This window comes from Pipistrellus hanaki (genome assembly GCF_964339955.1).
Source record: "Pipistrellus hanaki genome assembly, chromosome: 10".
Taxonomy (NCBI): Eukaryota; Metazoa; Chordata; class Mammalia; order Chiroptera; family Vespertilionidae; genus Pipistrellus; species Pipistrellus hanaki.
In genome coordinates, this window is record NC_140512.1 from 28,283,408 (window position 1) to 28,302,746 (window position 19,339).

General features: G+C 48.0%; 1 protein-coding gene and 1 pseudogene across 3 annotated transcripts; one reads left to right on the forward strand and one right to left on the reverse strand.

The window, feature by feature from the left end:
* Positions 1–3,080: 3,080 nt before the first annotated feature.
* LOC311629287 (small ribosomal subunit protein uS15m-like) lies at positions 3,081–6,906 on the reverse strand (annotated as a pseudogene). The gene is made up of 2 exons: positions 6,759–6,906; positions 3,081–3,745 (listed from the first exon to the last, which is right to left on the reverse strand). The product of its transcript is annotated as a small ribosomal subunit protein uS15m-like (transcript).
* GATAD1 (GATA zinc finger domain containing 1) lies at positions 6,790–17,045 on the forward strand. Of its 2 annotated transcripts, none has more exons than XM_084897455.1 (5): positions 6,790–7,210; positions 8,185–8,310; positions 9,862–9,921; positions 10,162–10,345; positions 15,088–17,045. In XM_084897455.1, exons 1-5 carry the CDS (start codon positions 6,950–6,952, stop codon positions 15,276–15,278), a joined length of 822 nt encoding a protein of 273 aa, XP_084753581.1. In that variant the 5' UTR covers positions 6,790–6,949; the 3' UTR covers positions 15,279–17,045. The 2 variants fall into 2 exon arrangements, with proteins under 2 accessions (XP_084753581.1, XP_084753580.1); XM_084897454.1 differs by having other exon boundaries at positions 6,791–7,210; positions 8,182–8,310.
* Positions 17,046–19,339: the final 2,294 nt, after the last annotated feature.

Here is a 19,339-nt window from a genome sequence, read left to right on the forward strand (position 1 = left end):
AGCTTTCACCTGGTCTCCGGATGCTCCCCAGCGGCCACCCCGGGGCAGAGTTCCGACGGCAGTTGGGGGAGTGGCCGTTGGGCTGGGGTGCCCTGCGAACCCCGCTACCCAGGAGGGGGGCCCTGAGCCGCGTCCGCCCGCCCGGCCCCGTCCCGGTCAGAGTGGCGGCCGCTGGACGCGGTGCCCAGTGCCCGGCGGCCACACCCGCCCCCGCGCCTCCCGGCCGGGCGCCCTGCGGCCCGGGCAGCGGCTCCCGCACGGCCACCCGGCGGGGCAGGGGGACCTGCTGGTGAGGAAGCGGCCCGGGGTGCTGGTGAGGAAGCGGGCCTGGGGTGGGGGGGGGTGCTGCTGCGGCTCGATGACCGCGGTGCCGCCCGCCACCCGAGGAGAAGCCCAGCCCGGGCTGCAGGCCCAGGAGGACGCGGGCTGTTCGGTGAGAGAGGTCGGGGGGGGGGGGGGGGGGGGCGGTGTGTGTGTGTGTGTGTGTGTGTGTGTGTGTGTGTGTGTGTGCGCGCTGGGAGCAGACACTGGTCCTGCAGGGAGACTTTTGCTGGGGAAAGGCTCAGTGGTGTAGGAACCCACGTGTTGAACTGCTAAGGAGGACGCACCTGCTGGGGGCGAGGCATGGGGAAGACACAGGAGGAAAAGGCAGAGGCCCTTGCCTCCCTGAGCCTGCTCCCTGCGCAGTGGAGGAGCCATAGGAGGGTGTGGGCCGGGGCAGGAGGAGGGTGTGGGCCGGGGCAGGAGGAGGGTGTGGGCCGGGTCAGAGGGAGGGTGTGGGCTGGGGCAGAGGGAGGGTGTGGGCCGGGGCAGGAGGAGGGTGTGGGCCGGGCAGGAGGAGGGTGTGGGCCGGGCAGGAGGAGGGTGTGGGCCGGGTCAGAGGGAGGGTGTGGGCCGGGTCAGAGGGAGGGTGTGGGCTGGGACACAGGCAGGGTGTGGGCTGGGGCAGGAGGAGGGTGTGGGCTGGGGCAGAGGGAGGGTGTGGGCTGGGACAGAGGGAGGGTGTGGGCTGGGACACAGGCAGGGTGTGGGCTGGGGCAGGAGGAGGGTGTGGGCTGGGGCAGAGGGAGGGTGTGGGCCGGGCAGGAGGAGGGTGTGGGCTGGGGCAGAGGGAGGGTGTGGGCTGGGACACAGGCAGGGTGTGGGCTGGGGCAGAGGCAGGGTGTGGGATGGGGCAGAGGGAGGGTGTGGGATGGGGCAGAGGGAGGGTGTGGGATGGGGCAGAGGGAGGGTGTGGTTGGGGCAGAGGGAGGGTGTGGGCTGGGACAGAGGGAGGGTGTGGCTGGGGCAGAGGGAGGGTGTGGGCTGGGGCAGAGGGAGGGTGTGGGCTGGGGCAGAGGGAGGGTGTGGGCCGGGGCAGGAGGAGGGTGTGGGCCGGGCAGGAGGAGGGTGTGGGCCGGGTCAGAGGGAGGGTGTGGGCCGGGTCAGAGGGAGGGTGTGGGCTGGGACACAGGCAGGGTGTGGGCTGGGGCAGGAGGAGGGTGTGGGCTGGGGCAGAGGGAGGGTGTGGGCTGGGACAGAGGGAGGGTGTGGGCTGGGACACAGGCAGGGTGTGGGCTGGGGCAGGAGGAGGGTGTGGGCTGGGGCAGAGGGAGGGTGTGGGCCGGGCAGGAGGAGGGTGTGGGCTGGGACAGAGGGAGGGTGTGGGATGGGGCAGAGGGAGGGTGTGGGCCGGGCAGGAGGAGGGTGTGGGCTGGGACACAGGCAGGGTGTGGGCTGGGGCAGAGGCAGGGTGTGGGATGGGGCAGAGGGAGGGTGTGGGATGGGGCAGAGGGAGGGTGTGGGATGGGGCAGAGGGAGGGTGTGGGATGGGGCAGAGGGAGGGTGTGGTTGGGGCAGAGGGAGGGTGTGGGCTGGGGCAGAGGGAGGGAGTGGCTGGGGCAGAGGGAGGGTGTGGGCTGGGGCAGAGGGAGGGTGTGGGCTGGGGCAGAGGGAGGGAGTGGCTGGGGCAGAGGGAGGGTGTGGGCTGGGGCAGAGGGAGGGTGTGGGCTGGGGCAGAGGGAGGGTGTGGGATGGGGCAGAGGGAGGGTGTGGGATGGGGCAGGAGGAGGGTGTGGTTGGGGCAGAGGGAGGGTGTGGGCTGGGACAGAGGGAGGGTGTGGCTGGGGCAGAGGGAGGGTGTGGTTGGGGCAGAGGGAGGGTGTGGGCTGGGGCAGAGGCAGGGTGTGGGCTGGGGCAGAAGGAAGGGTCCCTGCCAGGAACAGCTGGTGGAGCTAGGGAGGTGGACAAAGGGGCTGGGGCCCCTGGCAGAAGCCCCTGAAGGCAGTGAGCCACTTCTGGCAGGTGGACAGGGCTGGGTGTGAAGTGTTGGGAGGAGGCATTTTCCGGGCAAAGAGGGCACCCTGGAGGAGGAGGGGGCACCGTGGGCACACCCACAAAACAAGGCGTCTGTCAGCGGATAACATAGGGTCTGAGTGCAGTGGGCGTCTTGCCGGCCCCCAGGGAGGAAAGGGAAAAGGTCAGCAAGGACACCTGCCTTGGCTCTTATCCCCTTGCTGTTTCATAGTCTCGCTTTCTCTCTCTCTACTATTCTGTAGATTGCTTTTTCCACTTTTAAAAAGCTATAGTAAAGTATTATTGACATATAACATTAATTACTTTCAGGTGTACAACATAATGCTTTGCTATTTGTGTGTGTGTGTGTGTGTGTGTGTGTGTGTATATATAATTTCAGAGAAGAAGGGAGAGGAAGAGAGAGATGGAAGCATCAAGGATAGAGGGAATCATTGATTAGCTGCCTCCTGCAGGTTGGACCAAGCCCAAAACCCAGGAGGATTTGAATCTGGGACCCTTCAGTCTGAAGGCCCAACGCTCTATCCACTGAGCCAAACCGGCTAGGGCATGGTTCCTTATTTGTATAGATTGTGAAGTGATCACACATAAGTGCAGTTAACATTCATTACCATTCATTACAAAATTTTCTTGTGATGGGAACTTACAAGATCTACTCTTTTAGCAACTTTTAAATATGCAATACAGTATTGTAATTATAGTCACCCATGCCCTTAACATCCCCTTGACTTATTTTATAACTGGAAGTTTATAACTTTTTTTTTTTTTTTAATAAAACTTGAACAAAATTATTTGTTTTCCTTGATTGCCTCTGGTTCAGCTTGGGAAATGCTTATTGGGTTCATCTGGCGTTGTTTCTGGGCAGCTGCTGCTGCTTTTAAGGCCCTTCTTCGCTTCTTTAGCTTTTGTGCCTCCTGGTAAACCCGAATGCACAGAGCCTTCTTGGCCACCCAGCGGCGGTGGGCTCTTCAGTAGTACATAGGGGGGAAGATGCACTCAGTCCCCAGGTCCGTGCACGTCTTCTCAAAGACTTTGTAGTTGGTCTTACTGAGGTTTTTGAGCATCTTTTGCCTCTGGTCAATGCTCGTCATCAGATAGCGCTTGTGAGCTTTGTCCTTTCGATGTTTCTGCATGTGTTCTTCATAATTGCGGATCTTGACAGTCAAGGCAACAATTCGAGCCTCCAGGGAGCTGGTGTCCTCGGGGTTTGCCACAACCTTGTTCATCAATTATTCTTTCTTGACTTTTAGCTTCTCCTTCTGATTCCCCATTTCCAAAGACAAGAGTCTTTTCACGACATCATCAACCTTGTCAATTCCAGGGACGTCCTGGTGATCTTTGAGGAGCGTGGAAGGGGGCAGGTCATCTTCTTGGCTGGGCAGGACTGGCTTCTGGATGGCATATCCGCGGGCGGCCCGGGGGACCCTACTCCTGCAGTCCCGGTTCTCAGCTCCTCCCCGCGGGGAGGGGAGGGGCGGAAGTTTATAACTCTTGACCCCCTTCACCCATTTTACCCATCCCCCACCTCTGGCAACCATTAATCTGTTCTCTGTATCTATGAGTTTGGTTGTTTTAGGTTTTTTAGTGTGTGTGTGTGTGTGTGTGTGTGTGTGTGTGTTTAGATTCCACATATAAGTGAGATTATATGGTATTTGTCTTTCTCAGACTGACTTATTTAGCAGCATAATGTCCTCCAGGTCCATCCATGTTGTCCTAAATGGCAAGATGTTTTCCATACAGTTTTCCATAGTGTCTGCACTAATTTACATCCCCACCAACAGTGCACAGGTTTCCTTTTCTTAACATCCTCACCAACACATTTATCTTTTTTTTTTTTTTTTTAATAATAGCCATCCTAAAAGATATGAGGAGATACCTCCTTGTGGTTTTTGATTTGCATTTCCCTGATGACTAGTGATGTAGATCATCTTTTCATGTGCCTGTTGACCAGCTGTATGTCTTTTTTAAAAAGACATCTTATTCAGCTCCTATGCTCATTTTTTAAAAATCAGATTGTTTGTTATTTTGCTACTGAGCTGCATGAATTCTTCATATGTTTTGGATATTAATCCCTTACCAAATAAATGACTTGCAAAACATTTTCTCCTGTTTGGTAACCTACCCATTTTGCTTTTAGTAACAGTTGTGTGTGGTTTTTTTTAAGTCATTGCCACCCTAGCCAATTTGGCTCAGTGGATAGAGTGTTGGCCTGCAGACTGAAGGGTCCCAGGTTCGATGCCCATCAGAAGCACATGCTCAGGTTGTGGGCTCGATCCCCAGTGTGGGATCTATCCCTCTCCCTTCCTCTCTGTGAAAAATCAATAAAATTAAAAAATATCTACATTTGTGATGAAAATAGAAAATCGCAGGGAACTTCCTTAACCTGACAAAAGGAATCTACAAAATCTATGGTGTTGGAAGTCATGCCAGTGGAACTCTGTGTAAAGGGCAAGCGCCAGGGGACTCTTATGGCAGTCACGTTCTATTTCTTAATCTGATTGCTCAAGTGTGGTGACTTTGTGATAAGTTGTGCAGGAATGAGTTGGATACTTTACAGTATGTGTATTAGACTTCATTTTAAAAGGTTGTAACAAATTTTTACAAGGAAAAAAAAATGTAGTTCTTCCGATTATCTCAGAAAGGTAGAGGGCATGACCAGGGAGCTGTCAAGAACAGAAGCTGGAGATCAGGGGGTTGAGGGGGAACTGAGAAAAGGGGATGCTGCGTGGCAATGCAGGTGGCTATTTATAATACTCCACCCAGGACAGAGTCCTTTGGTGGAGAGGAAGTAGTTGAACCAGAGGCCTACGTTTTCAGTGAAGAGAGGGAGTAACTGGGCAATCAGATGCAGAGGGGACACATTACCAGGAAAACAAAATTAGGGAGCATGAAGGTGCACACCCAGATGCCCCTTGCAGAGTGCATCATTCTAAAATACCTATTCTCCTCAACCACTTTCACGGTTGATTGTAATCCCCATAGCAGCCCTGGAGGGCAGTTAATATTCTGTTTTACTGTTGGGGAAACCTAGACTCAGAGAGAGGATGACCAAGCCACAGCCCGGCCCCAGGGCTGCTCTAAAGGCCTGTCCAGATATGACACCAAGAGCAGCCACCGTGTTGGCAGCCAGTCCACATCATGGCTCCTCTGTTGATCAGCTAACAGTAAAATAGGAACATTAATATCTTGTTCCACGGGAGTCATAAGCACTGATATTTTATGACGTCATAGGCATTCAACACATTTGCCTTTCCCCTCTCCCACTCAGCCCACACCACCAACACATTCGTCAATACCTCTCCAGAAATGTCCAGTCCCCAAGCCCCAGGATCATGGACACAGACATGCAACCACAACTTTACCAAGTGAAGCTGAGGCGACAGTCCTTTTCCTGGTGAGGCCTAAGCTTGACTAGACATTAACAGAGGGAATGGCTTTTTCATAATGAGTTTGTCCTAAGCCACCCGTTCTAGATTGTAGTCCAGGAAGGTCCCAAGACCCTTGCAGGGAGTCTTTGGGGTCAAAATGGTCTCGCAACAATACCAAGCCACTCATTTGCCTTTCCCTTCTCATTTCGCTGGCATACTGTTCAGAGGGCTACAGGCCATACGATGACATCACCCAACTACGATGACATCACTCAACGGTTAATGTGAGCTTTGCCCTGGCTCATTTGGCTCAGTGGATGGAGCGTTGGCCTGCGCACTGAAGGGTCCCAGGTTCCACTCCAGTTGGGGGCACAGGCGCGGGTTGCAGGCTCAGTTTCCTGAGTAGGGGTGTGTGTAGGAGGCAGCTGATCAATGATTCTTTCTCATTATTGATGTTTTTGTCTCTCCCTCCCTCTCCTTTTCTCTCTGAAATCAATAAAAAAAAATATTTTTAGAAAAATAAATGTGCGCTTTGCATCTTAAGCTGAAATGTCTACTTCAACTCCTAACACATAAATGTCCATGGATATAATCTATAACAACAAAAATACTTGGGGTGGCCTAAGTTATAATTACAAAATTACTGTTGCAGAAGTCCCCATTTCTCCCGCCTTTATGCACCTCCACCTAGCCCCCCCCCTTCCCTCTGACTATCACCACACTGTTGTCCACATCTGTAGGATGGATATATATGTATAAATAAAATCCAGTCCCCCCTCTCCCCTGCCCTGGGACAGCTGTCAGTCTGCTCCATGTATCCATGCCTCTGGTTCTATCTTCTTAAGCGTATAAAGGGGTCCTGAGTAGGAGAGCCAGATTTTGCAAATGAAAACACAGGACGCCCAGTTAAGTTTGAATTTCAGATAAATACGAATATTTAAATATATATATATAAAATATCCTTTGCTCATCTGAAATTTAAATTTAATTGCACGGTCTGCACTTAAGGCCAAAAAAATGCAAACAGCAACCACCTGAATGGCAGTGCACCCCCTATCCGGGGGCACTTCCGGTCAGCGGGGCGCAGGCCCCGCCCACCGCCGGAAGCTGCCTCAGGTCCGCTGCTCCGCCTCCGCTGGGCTGGCTTCCGGCCTCCGGGGGCTGGGTACCGCCCGCGCCCAGTCGCTCTCCCCGTCGCTGGACGTGGCGGGCCGGCCAGCGGGCGGCCGGGGCCGGCGGTCGCCATTCCCGTGTCGCTGCGCCCGCGGGGGCCGCCCGAGCCGGCCACCATGCCCCTGGGCCTGAAGCCCACCTGCAGCGTCTGCAAGACCACGTCGTCGTCCATGTGGAAGAAGAGCCCGCAGGGGGACATCCTCTGCCTCCACTGCTCGGGCCGGGGCGGCGGGGGCGCGGGCTCCGGGGCCGCCGGCGGGACCGGGGGCGGCGGCGGCGGCGGCGGCGGCGGCGGCGGCGCGGGCCTCGGGGCGGCCACCTTCCCCAGCACCTCGGCCGCCCCTTCGCAGAGCAACGGGGGCGGGGGCGGCAAGCAGGTGAGCCCCCCCCGAGGGCGCATGCGCAGGGGGCGGAGCGCGGCCCGGGACCCCAGTGTCCGCCGTGTCCGGCCTGGCCGGCCGCCACCCCCACCCCTGATGAGATCTTAGCTGGTTCGGCCCGATCTAAGCACCTTTCCTTTGGAGAAATGGATAGTCTAAAGAAGCTTGAGCCGGGACCGGTTTAGCTCAGTGGATAGAGCGTCAGCCTGCGGACTGAAAGGTCCCGGGTTCGATTCCGGTCAAGGACATGTACCTTGGTTGCGGGCACATCCCCAGTAGGGGGTGTGCAAAAGGCAGCTGATCGATGATTCTCTCTCATCGATGTTTCTAACTCTCTATCCCTTTCTTCCTCTCTGTGAAAAATCAATAAAATATATATTTTTTAAAAAATAAAGAAGCTTGAAAAGTAAAAATCCTTGGGAAATCCCTCCATTGGGATATTTTGGGTAGCAACCAGACGTCACCTTAGCGTTAGCTATGCGTGTGCGCAGGCAGGTGCATGGGGTCCTGCCACAGGGTTTGTCCTTGATCATCGAGGGCATGTGTCGTCGTGTCCCGTTAATACCATCGTGCCGTGTAAACGGCAGCATGAGCACTCCATGGTAGGAAGGCGGTGGCATGCCTAACCGGATCTCCGGTGCCGGAGAGTTGAGTTGTTGGGGTGCTTCTCCATTACCAACGCCGGTGAATGGACTTGCACCTCGCCCAGGCCTTGGCCCTATGGCAGGCAGCTCACGCCTTTTTGGAGGCTCCGGAGTGGCTGGCCGAGGCCCCTCCTTGTTTTCCTGACCCCAGACAACGGGGTTACCCTGCAGGAAAAAAGGTGCGCCCTGACTTGGATTTTTGGAGGCCCGGATAAAGTGCACACTCACTCGGGGACCCCTACAGGGGTGTTGTATCGGGACAGCACCCTTTCCACACTTTTTAATTCCTTTCTCTCTCTCTCTCTTTTTTTTTTCTTGCTGTAGCAGAGTAAGCAGGAAATTCACAGGAGGTCTGCTCGGCTCAGAAACACCAAGTACAAATCTGCTCCAGCTGCTGAGAAGAAAGTTTCCACCAAAGGAAAAGGGAGAAGACATATTTTTAAATTAAAAAATGTAAGATGGTTGTGGATAGTGTTTTTGTTGGTTTTTTTTTTTTTTCACTGTAACAGCCTTGTGTCCTGCCACTACCTTCATCTTCCTCCGGGGACTTCCTCCTTCCTCCTGGGAGCTGCTCCGAGGTGTCCTGGGGAGCGGCCCACCTTGGCCCAGGGGCTTCCTCTCTGTTTGGGGAAGCTCAGGTTTTCCTTTTCCTCCGGGAGGTCTGCAGTAGGCTGTAGAGGAAACCTACACTTTGGGTGTGGGTGTGTGGGTTTTTTTGCTTCTTTATGCAAAGAATTATGATAGGGCCAAGTGCACTAGGAAACCCTTTTTTCCTTCTTGAAAGATCTGAGTAAATAACACTGAAACTTGTTTCCATATTTGTTATTTTAGCCCCAGAAAAATGTATTTTACTGACTTACGATCAGTTTGATGAATATGAATTGAAATTTTGCTAAACCTTTCTCTATTCTGTGTAAGAAAACAGATTGTTGAAAGATTTTTTTTGTGGGCGTGGTAGCAAGCACACTTTCAGTGCAATCAATTCTCATTACCTTTGTACACACAAGGGGACCTGGCCAGACACAAAGGATAATGCATTATAGGCAACTTTTTAAAACCTCAGTGTGATACTTCCTTTTTGGAACAGGAATGACTGACCAGTAAAGGCATATTCTTTCATAAAACACAAAGGGGCCTCCAGTATATTGTATAGATTGTGGATTCTTTTCTTACTAAGATTAGTTGCCTCTAATTTAAGATTTTTATAATTTAATTTTCTAAAAATGAGGCATTTATTGGCTAGCCAAAACATGTTAAGTAAATATTCCTTTGATTATTTATAGTTGTATCACTTAAACATGTTTTATTCTTACGTATGATAGACTATATTCTCTGCAATTATTTCAGTATCAGTTTTTCTATCAAACACTTCATGGATGATACCAAGACATATTTTGGGAGGGCTGCTTTCTCTGTGGTGGCATAAAATTGTATATTTCAGCTTAAGAACAGATTTCAGTGATGGGTGGATGGTGGCAGATTAATAAGAACTCCCAAGGAAGTTTCTTTTAGCCTTAGTTCAGGCTTGCTAGAAAATGGGTTCTGATAATATCTCAAGTGTTACAGCTGGCTTCATAGTCAGGTTGAGATGGAAAATGTCATCAAGGAAGCACTTTTTCACTTAGTGCTCACCATTTTTTTTTTTTTTAAATTTCATTAATGTTATGCTCTGGCCACTAGAGGCAATATATTTTTATAACTAAAATGTTAATGTGTAATAAAGCTCTGAAAGGGCTTGTGTTAGCTCTCAGCAGCATAATCAGAAGCTTGTCCTCTAGTTCCCAGCAATTTTTAAGCAAATGATAGCAGAAATAGCAGTGGAAATATTCATATTACACTTGGCTGCAACATTCAGAAAATCATTTGTCTTTTTGCAGTTTTTGTCACCAAATAACAAATTTAGTATTTCTCAAATTACAGAACTCTCATATATGGTTGGAAAAAATGCCTATATACACACAGTGTGAATGTGCTAATAATTTTCCTTTTTTTTTTTTTTCATAGCCAATCAAAGCGCCTGAGTCAGTTTCCACCATAATCACTGCAGAATCAATCTTCTACAAGGTAAACACCTGTGGTTACTGGGGAAGATTTGGGCCTACTGTATAATAGGCTACTAAAACATTGGGTCGGTCTGAAGGTCTGTGTGTGTTTTTTGTTCTTTAAGCTGTTTCTCCCAGAGGTAGCTGTTAGAGACCTTTTATTGACCACTTTGAAAACTCTTGCTTTTACATTAAAGAAGTTTCCATTCATAGTTCTGTTGCTGTTCTATTTTAAATGTGGGTTTATCTCCTATTTCCACAGGGGGTATATTACCAAATTGGAGATGTTGTTTCTGTGATTGATGAGCAAGATGGAAAATCCTACTATGCTCAGATCAGGGGTTTTATCCAGGACCAGTACTGTGAGAAGAGCGCAGCCCTGACCTGGCTCATTCCCACTCTTTCTAGCCCCGCGGACCGATTCGATCCTGCATCCTACATCATAGGTGAGTCTGACAAAGGGTACAGGTCCTTGGACCCAGTTAAGTCTCTGTTATTAGGTATAAGAATGGATTAGTCTGCCCAGGCTGCCAGAACAAAATACCACAGACTGAATGGCTTAAACAACAGAAATGTCTATTCTCATTGTTCTGGCAGCTGGAAGAACCAGGTCAAGGTGCTCTCAGGGCTAGTTGCTGGTGGAGCTCTTTTCCTGGCTTGTGGACTCTCTCAGTCTTGTTGTACACAGTCCTCCTTCAGTCTCTTCTTATAAGAACATCAATCCTGGCGTGTTAGGGTTCCACACTTATGACCTCAATTAACCTTGATTACCTCCCTAATCCCTGTCTCCAAACGCCACCATTTGAGGGCTAGGGCTTCAACATATGAATTAGGGAGGGATACAATTCAGTCCATACAAAGAAGCATAAGTATCATTAAGTACTCATCGCCTTATAGAAAACAGAAGAACGTTTTTTTTTTAAAATATATTTTATTGATTTTGTACAGAGAGGAAGGGAAAGAGATAGGGAGTTAGAAACATCAATGAGAGAGAGTCATCGATCAGCTGCCTCTTGCACACCCCCTACTGGGGATATGCCCGCAACCGAGGTACATGCCCTTGACCAGAATCGAACCCGGGACCTTTCAGTCCCCAAGCCGACGCTCTATCCATTGAGCCAAACCGGTCTCGGCCAGAAGAACGTTTTATACACCTGAACTTTGATTGCTGTCAGTTGTTTAGAGTTAGGCCTGCAAGCACCTACTAAAAAGTAATGTGGATAAGATTTTTTTAAGTGACCCAAGATTAAACTATTAAAAGAATGTATTGCTCAGGATCTAGGTTATTTAGGTTACTTATAAAAACCTACTAAAAATAATTTCTGAAGGAACTATCACAGTTATTTCTAGAATCTTACATATTTTCAATATGCATTCTTCTTCATGTTACACATAATCATTCTAGACCAAGCATGTCAAACTCAAAGTCTAACATGGACCAAATAAATAAAGTAACTAATTTGGCTCACTGGATAGAGCATCAGCCTGCAGACTCAAGGGTCCCAGGTTTGATTCTGGTCAAGGGCATGTGCCTTGGTTGCAGGCATATCCCCAGTAGGGGGTGTGCAGGAGGTAGCTGATCTATGTTTCTCTCTCATTGATGTTTCTGACTATCCCTCTCCTTTCCTCTCTGTAGAAAATTAATAATACAAGGTTTAAGTTTATGTGGGCTGCAAAAAAACCAAAAGCTTCAATTTTCATAGAAACATAGATTTATTTCAATAGAGTCATGCTGAATACATAGGGCTGAAATAAATGAGTCATCATTAAAATAATAGAACATTTTAATAAAAAATATTTTTTCTTGAACATTAACTTAACCAGACACTGAATAACTGCACAAATTAATAAGTATAACACAAATAAATCCATTTTTCTTGTTCTCCAAAAGCGAAATATTTCCTGTTGTGCACACCAAATAAGTCAGTACAAGACTAATGATGTGGTGGTCGGCTGCTAAAATATTCGCTGATAGTATTAGTGGAGAGAAATGGTACACCTGTGCATAAGTCTCGTAAGGGTAATGAATGCAACACAATTATAGTAATTAGTCATTAGCAAATGTTGTAGTTCTTTATTAATAATTATGTATAACAAGCCGAAACCAGTTTGGCTTAGTGGATAGAGCGTTGGTCTGTGGACTAAAAGGTCCCAGGTTCAATTCTGGTCAAGGGCATGTACACTGGTTGCGGGCACATCCCCGGTAGAGGGTGTGCAGGAGTCAGCTGATAGATGTTTCTCTTTCATCGATGTTTCTAGCTCTCTATCCCTCTCCCTTCCTGTCTGTAAAAAATCAATAAAATATATATATATATAAAATAAATAATTATGTATAACAGGATATTGTAAAAATGAAGTCACGAGATTTTATTAAAACGTTTCTTACATACTGTTATATTGCCTGGGCCACGAGTTTGACATGCTTGTTCTAGACCTTTTATAACATCATTGTTGATCATTGAAATGGCAGCCAACTGTACTAATTTCAGTACTGCCAAAAGAAATGGTATAAGCAGTGCTTTCTGTAGACTCACAAAAAGTTACTGAGTAATTCAAGGTTGAAAGTATTCAGAGTTCTGTAACTCTGAACTTTGTAACCTTTCTGCAATTGGCATAGGTTACTTTTGCACTGAGGAAAAACAGTAACATTTTTAGGGAGAACTAAGAGACAACATTCCACTGTTAATGTCTCTTGCATGTCAAGTTTGATATATGACCAGTTTTCTGCTTATCCTATCTAATAAAAGCATAATATGCAAATTGACCATCACTTCAAGACACAAGATAGCCACCACAAGATGGCCTGCAGGGGAGGGCAGTTGTGGGCAGTGAGGGGTGATCAGGCCAGCAGAGGAGCGCAATTGGGGGAGACCAGGCCAGCAAGGGCAGTTGGGAGGGATACAGGCCTGTAGGGGAGGGCAGCTGTAGGAGGACCAGGCCTGCAGGGGAGGGCAGTTGGGAGGGACCAGGCCAGCATGGAGGGCAGTTAGGTGTGACCAGGCCAGCAGAGAAGGGCAGTTGGAGGAGATCAGACCAGCATGGGAGGACAATTGGGGGTACCAGGCCTGCAGGGGAGGGCAGTTGGGGGGGTAGCCAGGCCTGCAGGGAGGGGCAGTTGTGAGGGACCAGGCCTGCAGGGGAAGGAAGTTAGGGACAACCAGACTGGCAGAGGAGGGCAGTTAGGGATGACCAGACTGGTAGGGGAGGGCAGTTAAGGGACAATCAGGCCATCCGGGGAGCAGTTAGGCATCAATCAGGCTGGTAGGGGAGTGGTTAGGGGGTGATCAGGCTGGCCTGCAGAAGCAGTTAGGGGCAATCAGACAGAGGCAGGCGAGCAGTTGGGAGCCAGCAGACCTGGATTGTGAGAGGGATGTCCCAGATTGGAGAGGGTGCAGGCTGGGCAGAGGGACCCCTCTCCCCCGTGCATGAATTTTGTGCACCAGGCCTCTAGTCTTATTTAATAAAAGCCTAATACGCTAAGTGTCCAGTCAGCCAATCATCCAAACAAAGCGTAATCTATAATAATAAAAGTATAATATGCTAATTAGACCAGCTGTCCTTCCGGATGAAGCCGGGGCTGCGAGAGAAGCCCAGGTCCTGGATGCCTGCTGGTGGCTGGAAGGAAGGCTGGTCCCAGATGGCAGAGGGAAGCTGGTGCCAGCACCCAGGGGAAGGAGGACCTACACTTGGACAAATTTCATGCCCCGGGCCTCTAATATTGCTAATGATATGCTAAGGCTGCTCAACCACTTGCTATGATAGGCACTGACCACTAGGGGCCAGTCAGCTGGTCAACCAGCCACTATGATGTGTACTGACCACCAGGGGGCAGACGCTCCAACTGGTAGGTTAGCTTGCTGCTCATGTCCTGCTGATTGGGACTGAGCAAGATGGGCTGGACATATCCTGGAGCCCTACCATGGTCCCTCCTCAGCTGGCCAACCTTCCGTGTCCCTCCCCGACCTTGATGGTGTGCTGGTGGGGGTCTCTTGGCCTGACCTGTGCCTTCTCGCAATCTGGGACCTCTTGGGGGAATGTCAGCCAGGTTTGGCCCGATGGTGGAATGACTAGTTGCTATGGTGTACACTGACTACCAGGGGGCAAATGCTCAATGCAGGAGCTGCCCCCTGATGGTCAGTGCACTCCCATGGGGAACACCGCTCAGCCAGAAGCCAGGCTCACGGCTGGCAAGCGCAGCCATGGTGGCGGAAGCCTCTGCTGCCTCCGCGGTGAGCAGGCCCAAGCTGTCAGTCAGACATTCCTCTAGGGCTCCCGGGCGAGAGGATGCAGGCTATGCTGAGGGACCCAACCCCCAGCGCATGAATTTCAAGCCTCTCGTAAGTATATAAAAGGGTAGACTTTCATTACCTGATCAATTGGATAGGACTGTCAGCAGAGGCAGTGATATGACAGAATTTCCTCCAGCTTCTCTCCCACCTCCTCTTCCTCTTCCTCAGAAGCCAGAGCACAAACTCGGGGGCCAGACTGTCTGGGTTTGTAGCCTCTACACTTACTAGCTGTGTGATATTGGGCAAGTTCCTTAATCCTTCTTGTCTCATTTTCCCCATATGTAAAATGGAAATAATAATGATAGTGCCCACCACAGAGGGCTTTGTGAGGATTCAATGTATTGATATACACTGAGTGGCCAGATTATTATGATCTGAATACATAATAATCTGGCCACTCAGTGTATATCCTACATAATAAAAGGCTAACATGCAAATTGTCCCCTTGACCAGGAGTTCGACTAGTAGGTAGGCTGGCCAACTGCCCATGTCCTCTCGCCCTGGCCAGGCTGGCTGGACCCCACCCATGCACAAATACATGCACTGGGCCTCATACACACACACACACACACACACACACACACACACACGCACACACGCCAGCCAGAGTGTATGTCAGTACTAAGAACAGCACAGACATATAATAATCACTATGTAAGGCTAAATATTATTTTTTTAAGGTTCCTTTCTATATTAAGTCACTGTTTCGGGGAGAATGCTATATTCCTTAAGCAGTTAAAATAAAATAAAAGGATGAGTAACTTCATAGTAATATATGTTCCAAGGGCTAATGTCAAGTACCACCAGACTAGTTTCTCCTAGTGTCTAGGCATTTTAACATTTTATGATAACGATACCTATGTTCAAAATGTGTTTAACCTTTCCATTGGTGCCTTTAGGACCAGAGGAGGATCTTCCCAGGAAGATGGAATACTTGGAGTTTGTTTGTCATGCACCCTCTGAATATTTCAAGTCACTTTCATCACCCTTTCCCACAATTCCCACCAGACCAGAGAAGGGCTATATATGGACTCATGTTGGACCTACTCCTGCAATAACTATTAAGGAAACAGTTGCCAACCATTTGTAGTTTAAAAAGTAAAACTGGATTTCCAGTTGTCGTCTGTTCATACTACTACAAGATATGTCACATGTTCATTTAATGAAATTCTTAGATGGAAAAATGACTAAAAAGTTTTTTCTTACCACACAATAATTAGTCTATTTATTACTAGTCACTGGAAAACAAAAAAGGATAGGAAAGAATTAAACATATTTTGAAGTTAAATGTTACAATCTTGTATGGGTATGTTCCCAAGGACTATTAGAAACATAGTGTCTATTTTTTTATCCATAATTTATTTCTAGAAACTCATAAAATGGATTTTATTTTTCTATAAGGACAAATATGAATTAAGGTTTGGATTTCTGATGAAGGACTTAACTCAATAAAATGTAGCTATGACCAGTTTATTTGTCACAAAGTTACACAGACTTTTATATAGGAAGTGCCATGGCAGATTGCTGGCTGTTTTAACCTGAAAGAAAGTGATTGGATAATTTTATTAGCCCAGGCCATTCAAATTTGCATCTAATTCTTCTGTAGCAAAGAGGGATTCAGAATCATTTTGTTGATCTTACTATCACTTATCAGTCAAAACAAGCCTTTCAGTCAAACCATAAAATTTTATAATGCAGACAGTTAACTTCACTAAAAGCACACGGGAAACATTGACAGTTGGTCATTTCTTGACTACCATTAGAACAACTGTTGGTCGTAAAAATGATTAATAGGTCAACTATAATTGGAAATTGTAAAAAAAAATTTTAATTAAAAAATAAAGGTTTAATAGACCATCAGCATTGATATCTGAAAAAGTCAAAGTTAAACCACCTGCTGTAAACTCATAATAATGGGCTTAAAGCAGTACCGTGGATTTAGAAGGCCTGTTGTTTATGAAATTCCCCAGAATTCAGGTGTCGGTTTACTTCAAGTACAACTCAGTTAAGTCAGGGTGCGACCGTATGAAGATGGTAAGAAGAAGAGATTGTACACACTTGCCTCCTCTTCTGACTTAGCATTTTTTAACGCAGGAGAATTTGTCAGGACCTGATTTAATCAGTGATTTTGAACTGTAGTATTTTTAACTGTTATCCCCTTATACCCAGTTACCATTTGTGTGTGAGAAAGAAGCAGCTGGAGATAGTTTTATGTCCATAGTTAGCTCTCTGTTATCTTTCTGTTCACAAAAATTATGGTAAAATTGATTGTAAATACCATTGTAAATAACTGTCTAAATGCTAATGTTCAATGTATTTTAAATGTATTAAAATGTATTTTAAAAAACACATTTTAATACAATGTATATTTCACTATGTATTTTCCACAATTAATTAAAATGTATTTTTTAAATAAATCTTTATTGTTTAGATTATTAGTTGTTCCCCATACCTCCACCTGGTTCCCCCCCTCACTGTCCTCATCCACAGGTGTACCATTTTTGTCCAGTCTTTTCCCACATTCCCACACCCCTTTCTCCCCAAGAATTGTATGCCCCTGATTATATTATATTCACCAGTTTATTCTGTTCATTAGACTTTTTATCCACTTGTTTAGATTCACTTGTTGATAGATATGTATTTGTTGATCATAATTTTTATCTTTGATATATTCATTTAATAATTCTAGGAAATGACTCATGTGACATTTTTCGGCTTCCTCAGCTCCTGGGCCAGGCACAGGTTTAGCTCTGAGGAAGAGCTCCCGCCTCATCCAAGTTGGAGGCTTGGCAAGAGGGAGAAACTGGTGCAGGTTCAAGTTAGTCCTTTTTCTCCTCCAGCTCAAGTGTATCTTCCCTTCCAGACTGCCTGTCCTGCTGACTTTAGACCTGGGGCCCAGAAGCAGAAGCACAGCCTTGCACAGACTCTTCCACAGTTCCCACAATTGTCAGGTAACATCTCTCTGACAGCTCCTTTATTCTATAGCATTGCCAGTGTTGTTTCTCTGATCAAGTCCTGATGCTGAAACCCTGATGGATAAGTCCCTGCTGTTTTTCATTATAAGCTACATAGAATTATTTGGCTTAAAAAAAAAAAACACCCAACAACTGTGTATATGTATTATTTTGATACATTTTCTTACAATGAAAAGTAATGAAGGCAACCACTTAGAGAAAGAGGTACAGATTGGATTATAAAAATTAATTTCTGTCACAAAATGTGTATACAAAATTAAAACCCAAACAACTCTCTCTTCCTTTTTCTTTTTTCTGTTAAAGAAGTGGAATCATTAACTCATATTTCTTATTCAACACGACAGACTGGCATGTAATTACTCAACTACAAGTCTAAAAATTATAATCATAGCCTCAACTTCTTGTAACATCACTATTTCCAATTACTTTAACTTTTATGGTAGATGCTGGGTAGAAGGGAGGAGGTTTATAACAAAAACATCTATATGCCTTGGCCGGGTGGCTCCATTAGCTGGACTGTGGACCCAAGGTTGTGGGTTTGCTTCCTGGTCAGGGCACATATCTGGGCTGTGGGTTCAAAACCCGGTCGGAGCCGATAGGAAAGGCAACCAACGGATGTTTCTCACATCAATATTTCTCTTTCACTTCTTCTAAAATCAAAACACCTTCCAGCGAGGAGATTAAAAATATGTAACAAAGCAAACCACCCCACCTGGATACCTAAAGTACTTCTCTGCATGGATCTGGAAGGTGTGAGTAGAAAAGAAACAGTCACTTCAGAATGAAGGATGAAGGTGCTGCTGTAAAAATATAATTTAACACACACACACACACACACATATCTTTCAGCATAGAAATCCTCTCCACAAAGGTAACGGCAGAAGAAAACACTTCTATGCACTGAGCATTAAGTCAGAGCATGATGCCTCGCAGGCACGTGGCCAAGGGGTTGATTGCAAAAACAGAAAGAACTCTCAGCCCTTTCTAGAGCCAAACAGATGCGGCCCATCGCATCTAAGTTCTCAAGATAAACAATAACTAGTTGCTAACGAAGAGAACCCGACGGCACCATTAGTTACACACAGCTCTTCCTAACGTAACCTGTTAACTGGGGAGACCACCCATGAACTTCAGCTAGAGGGCGGGGGACAAGCTGTCCTCAGGACGGGAAGTCCTGCCACAGCCTGGAGCCAGCCTCCTGTGTCCCCAGACACAGAGCGGGGCCGCCCCCCATGCCCGTGTTGTAAAGAGGTGGCTCCCAGGTCTTGGAGGAAGACATTCCTAATTTTACATAAAGCTGACAGGGCTTATCTAGTTTCTAAAAAGATACATTTCAACGAGCCTGAGAAAATAGCTGTATTTATACGTTTTCTAAGGTAGGTGTTCTGACAAAGAGGGAGGGGGAGTAAATCTCTCCCTTATTTTGCACAGGGAAGGAAGCCTTACTTGAAGGTCCTGTTTGCTAAGGGAGCACCCTGTAAACTGGGCAGAGGCGGTGGGCAGCTTCTGACATCCCCCCTCACAGCAGGGCCCCCACTGGCACTCTGGTGTCTTTGCCATCGTGTTAAGGTGGAGGTCACTTCAGGGTTTGGTTAGAGACGGGGTGGTGTGTGTGTGTGGGGGGGGGGGGGGGGGGGGCGGGCGGATTCCATTCTCGGCTCCCCCAGAAGCCTTTGGGAGGCCACAGCTGGTGACCCTCAGCACTGGCTCTGCTAACAGGTCCAAGAGGTCCTGAATTTACTGACAAAGGCCCAAAACTGCCTGTGCCGGAGGAAGGCTCATGGTCTGTCAGTCTCCTCTGTGCCTGGCAGGGTCACAAACAGACCTCATAATACGCCTTCTATTTCAACGCGTAATCTTGCGGGTTTTGACCCTGTGCTTCGATCCCGCCGCCCTCCCCACCTTGATGGCCAGGAATCACAAACACCAGAATCACCTGGAGCTTTAAAAAGCAAACGAACTACAGCTGCTGCTCCAGGCTCGGGGCGGCCAGTTACATGGGAGCTTCTGAGAGGGAGCCGGGCCGCGCTGGTGCCACAGAATGCAGTAAAACCTGAACAGGTTTTGAAACGTTTACAGTTTCGAGGTGTTTCTAATATGCCCCCAGTAATGGGAGGCCTGCTGAGGCTCGTTCTCTGGTATCTATTATCAAGCTCAGCTGACACAAGCTTGGATT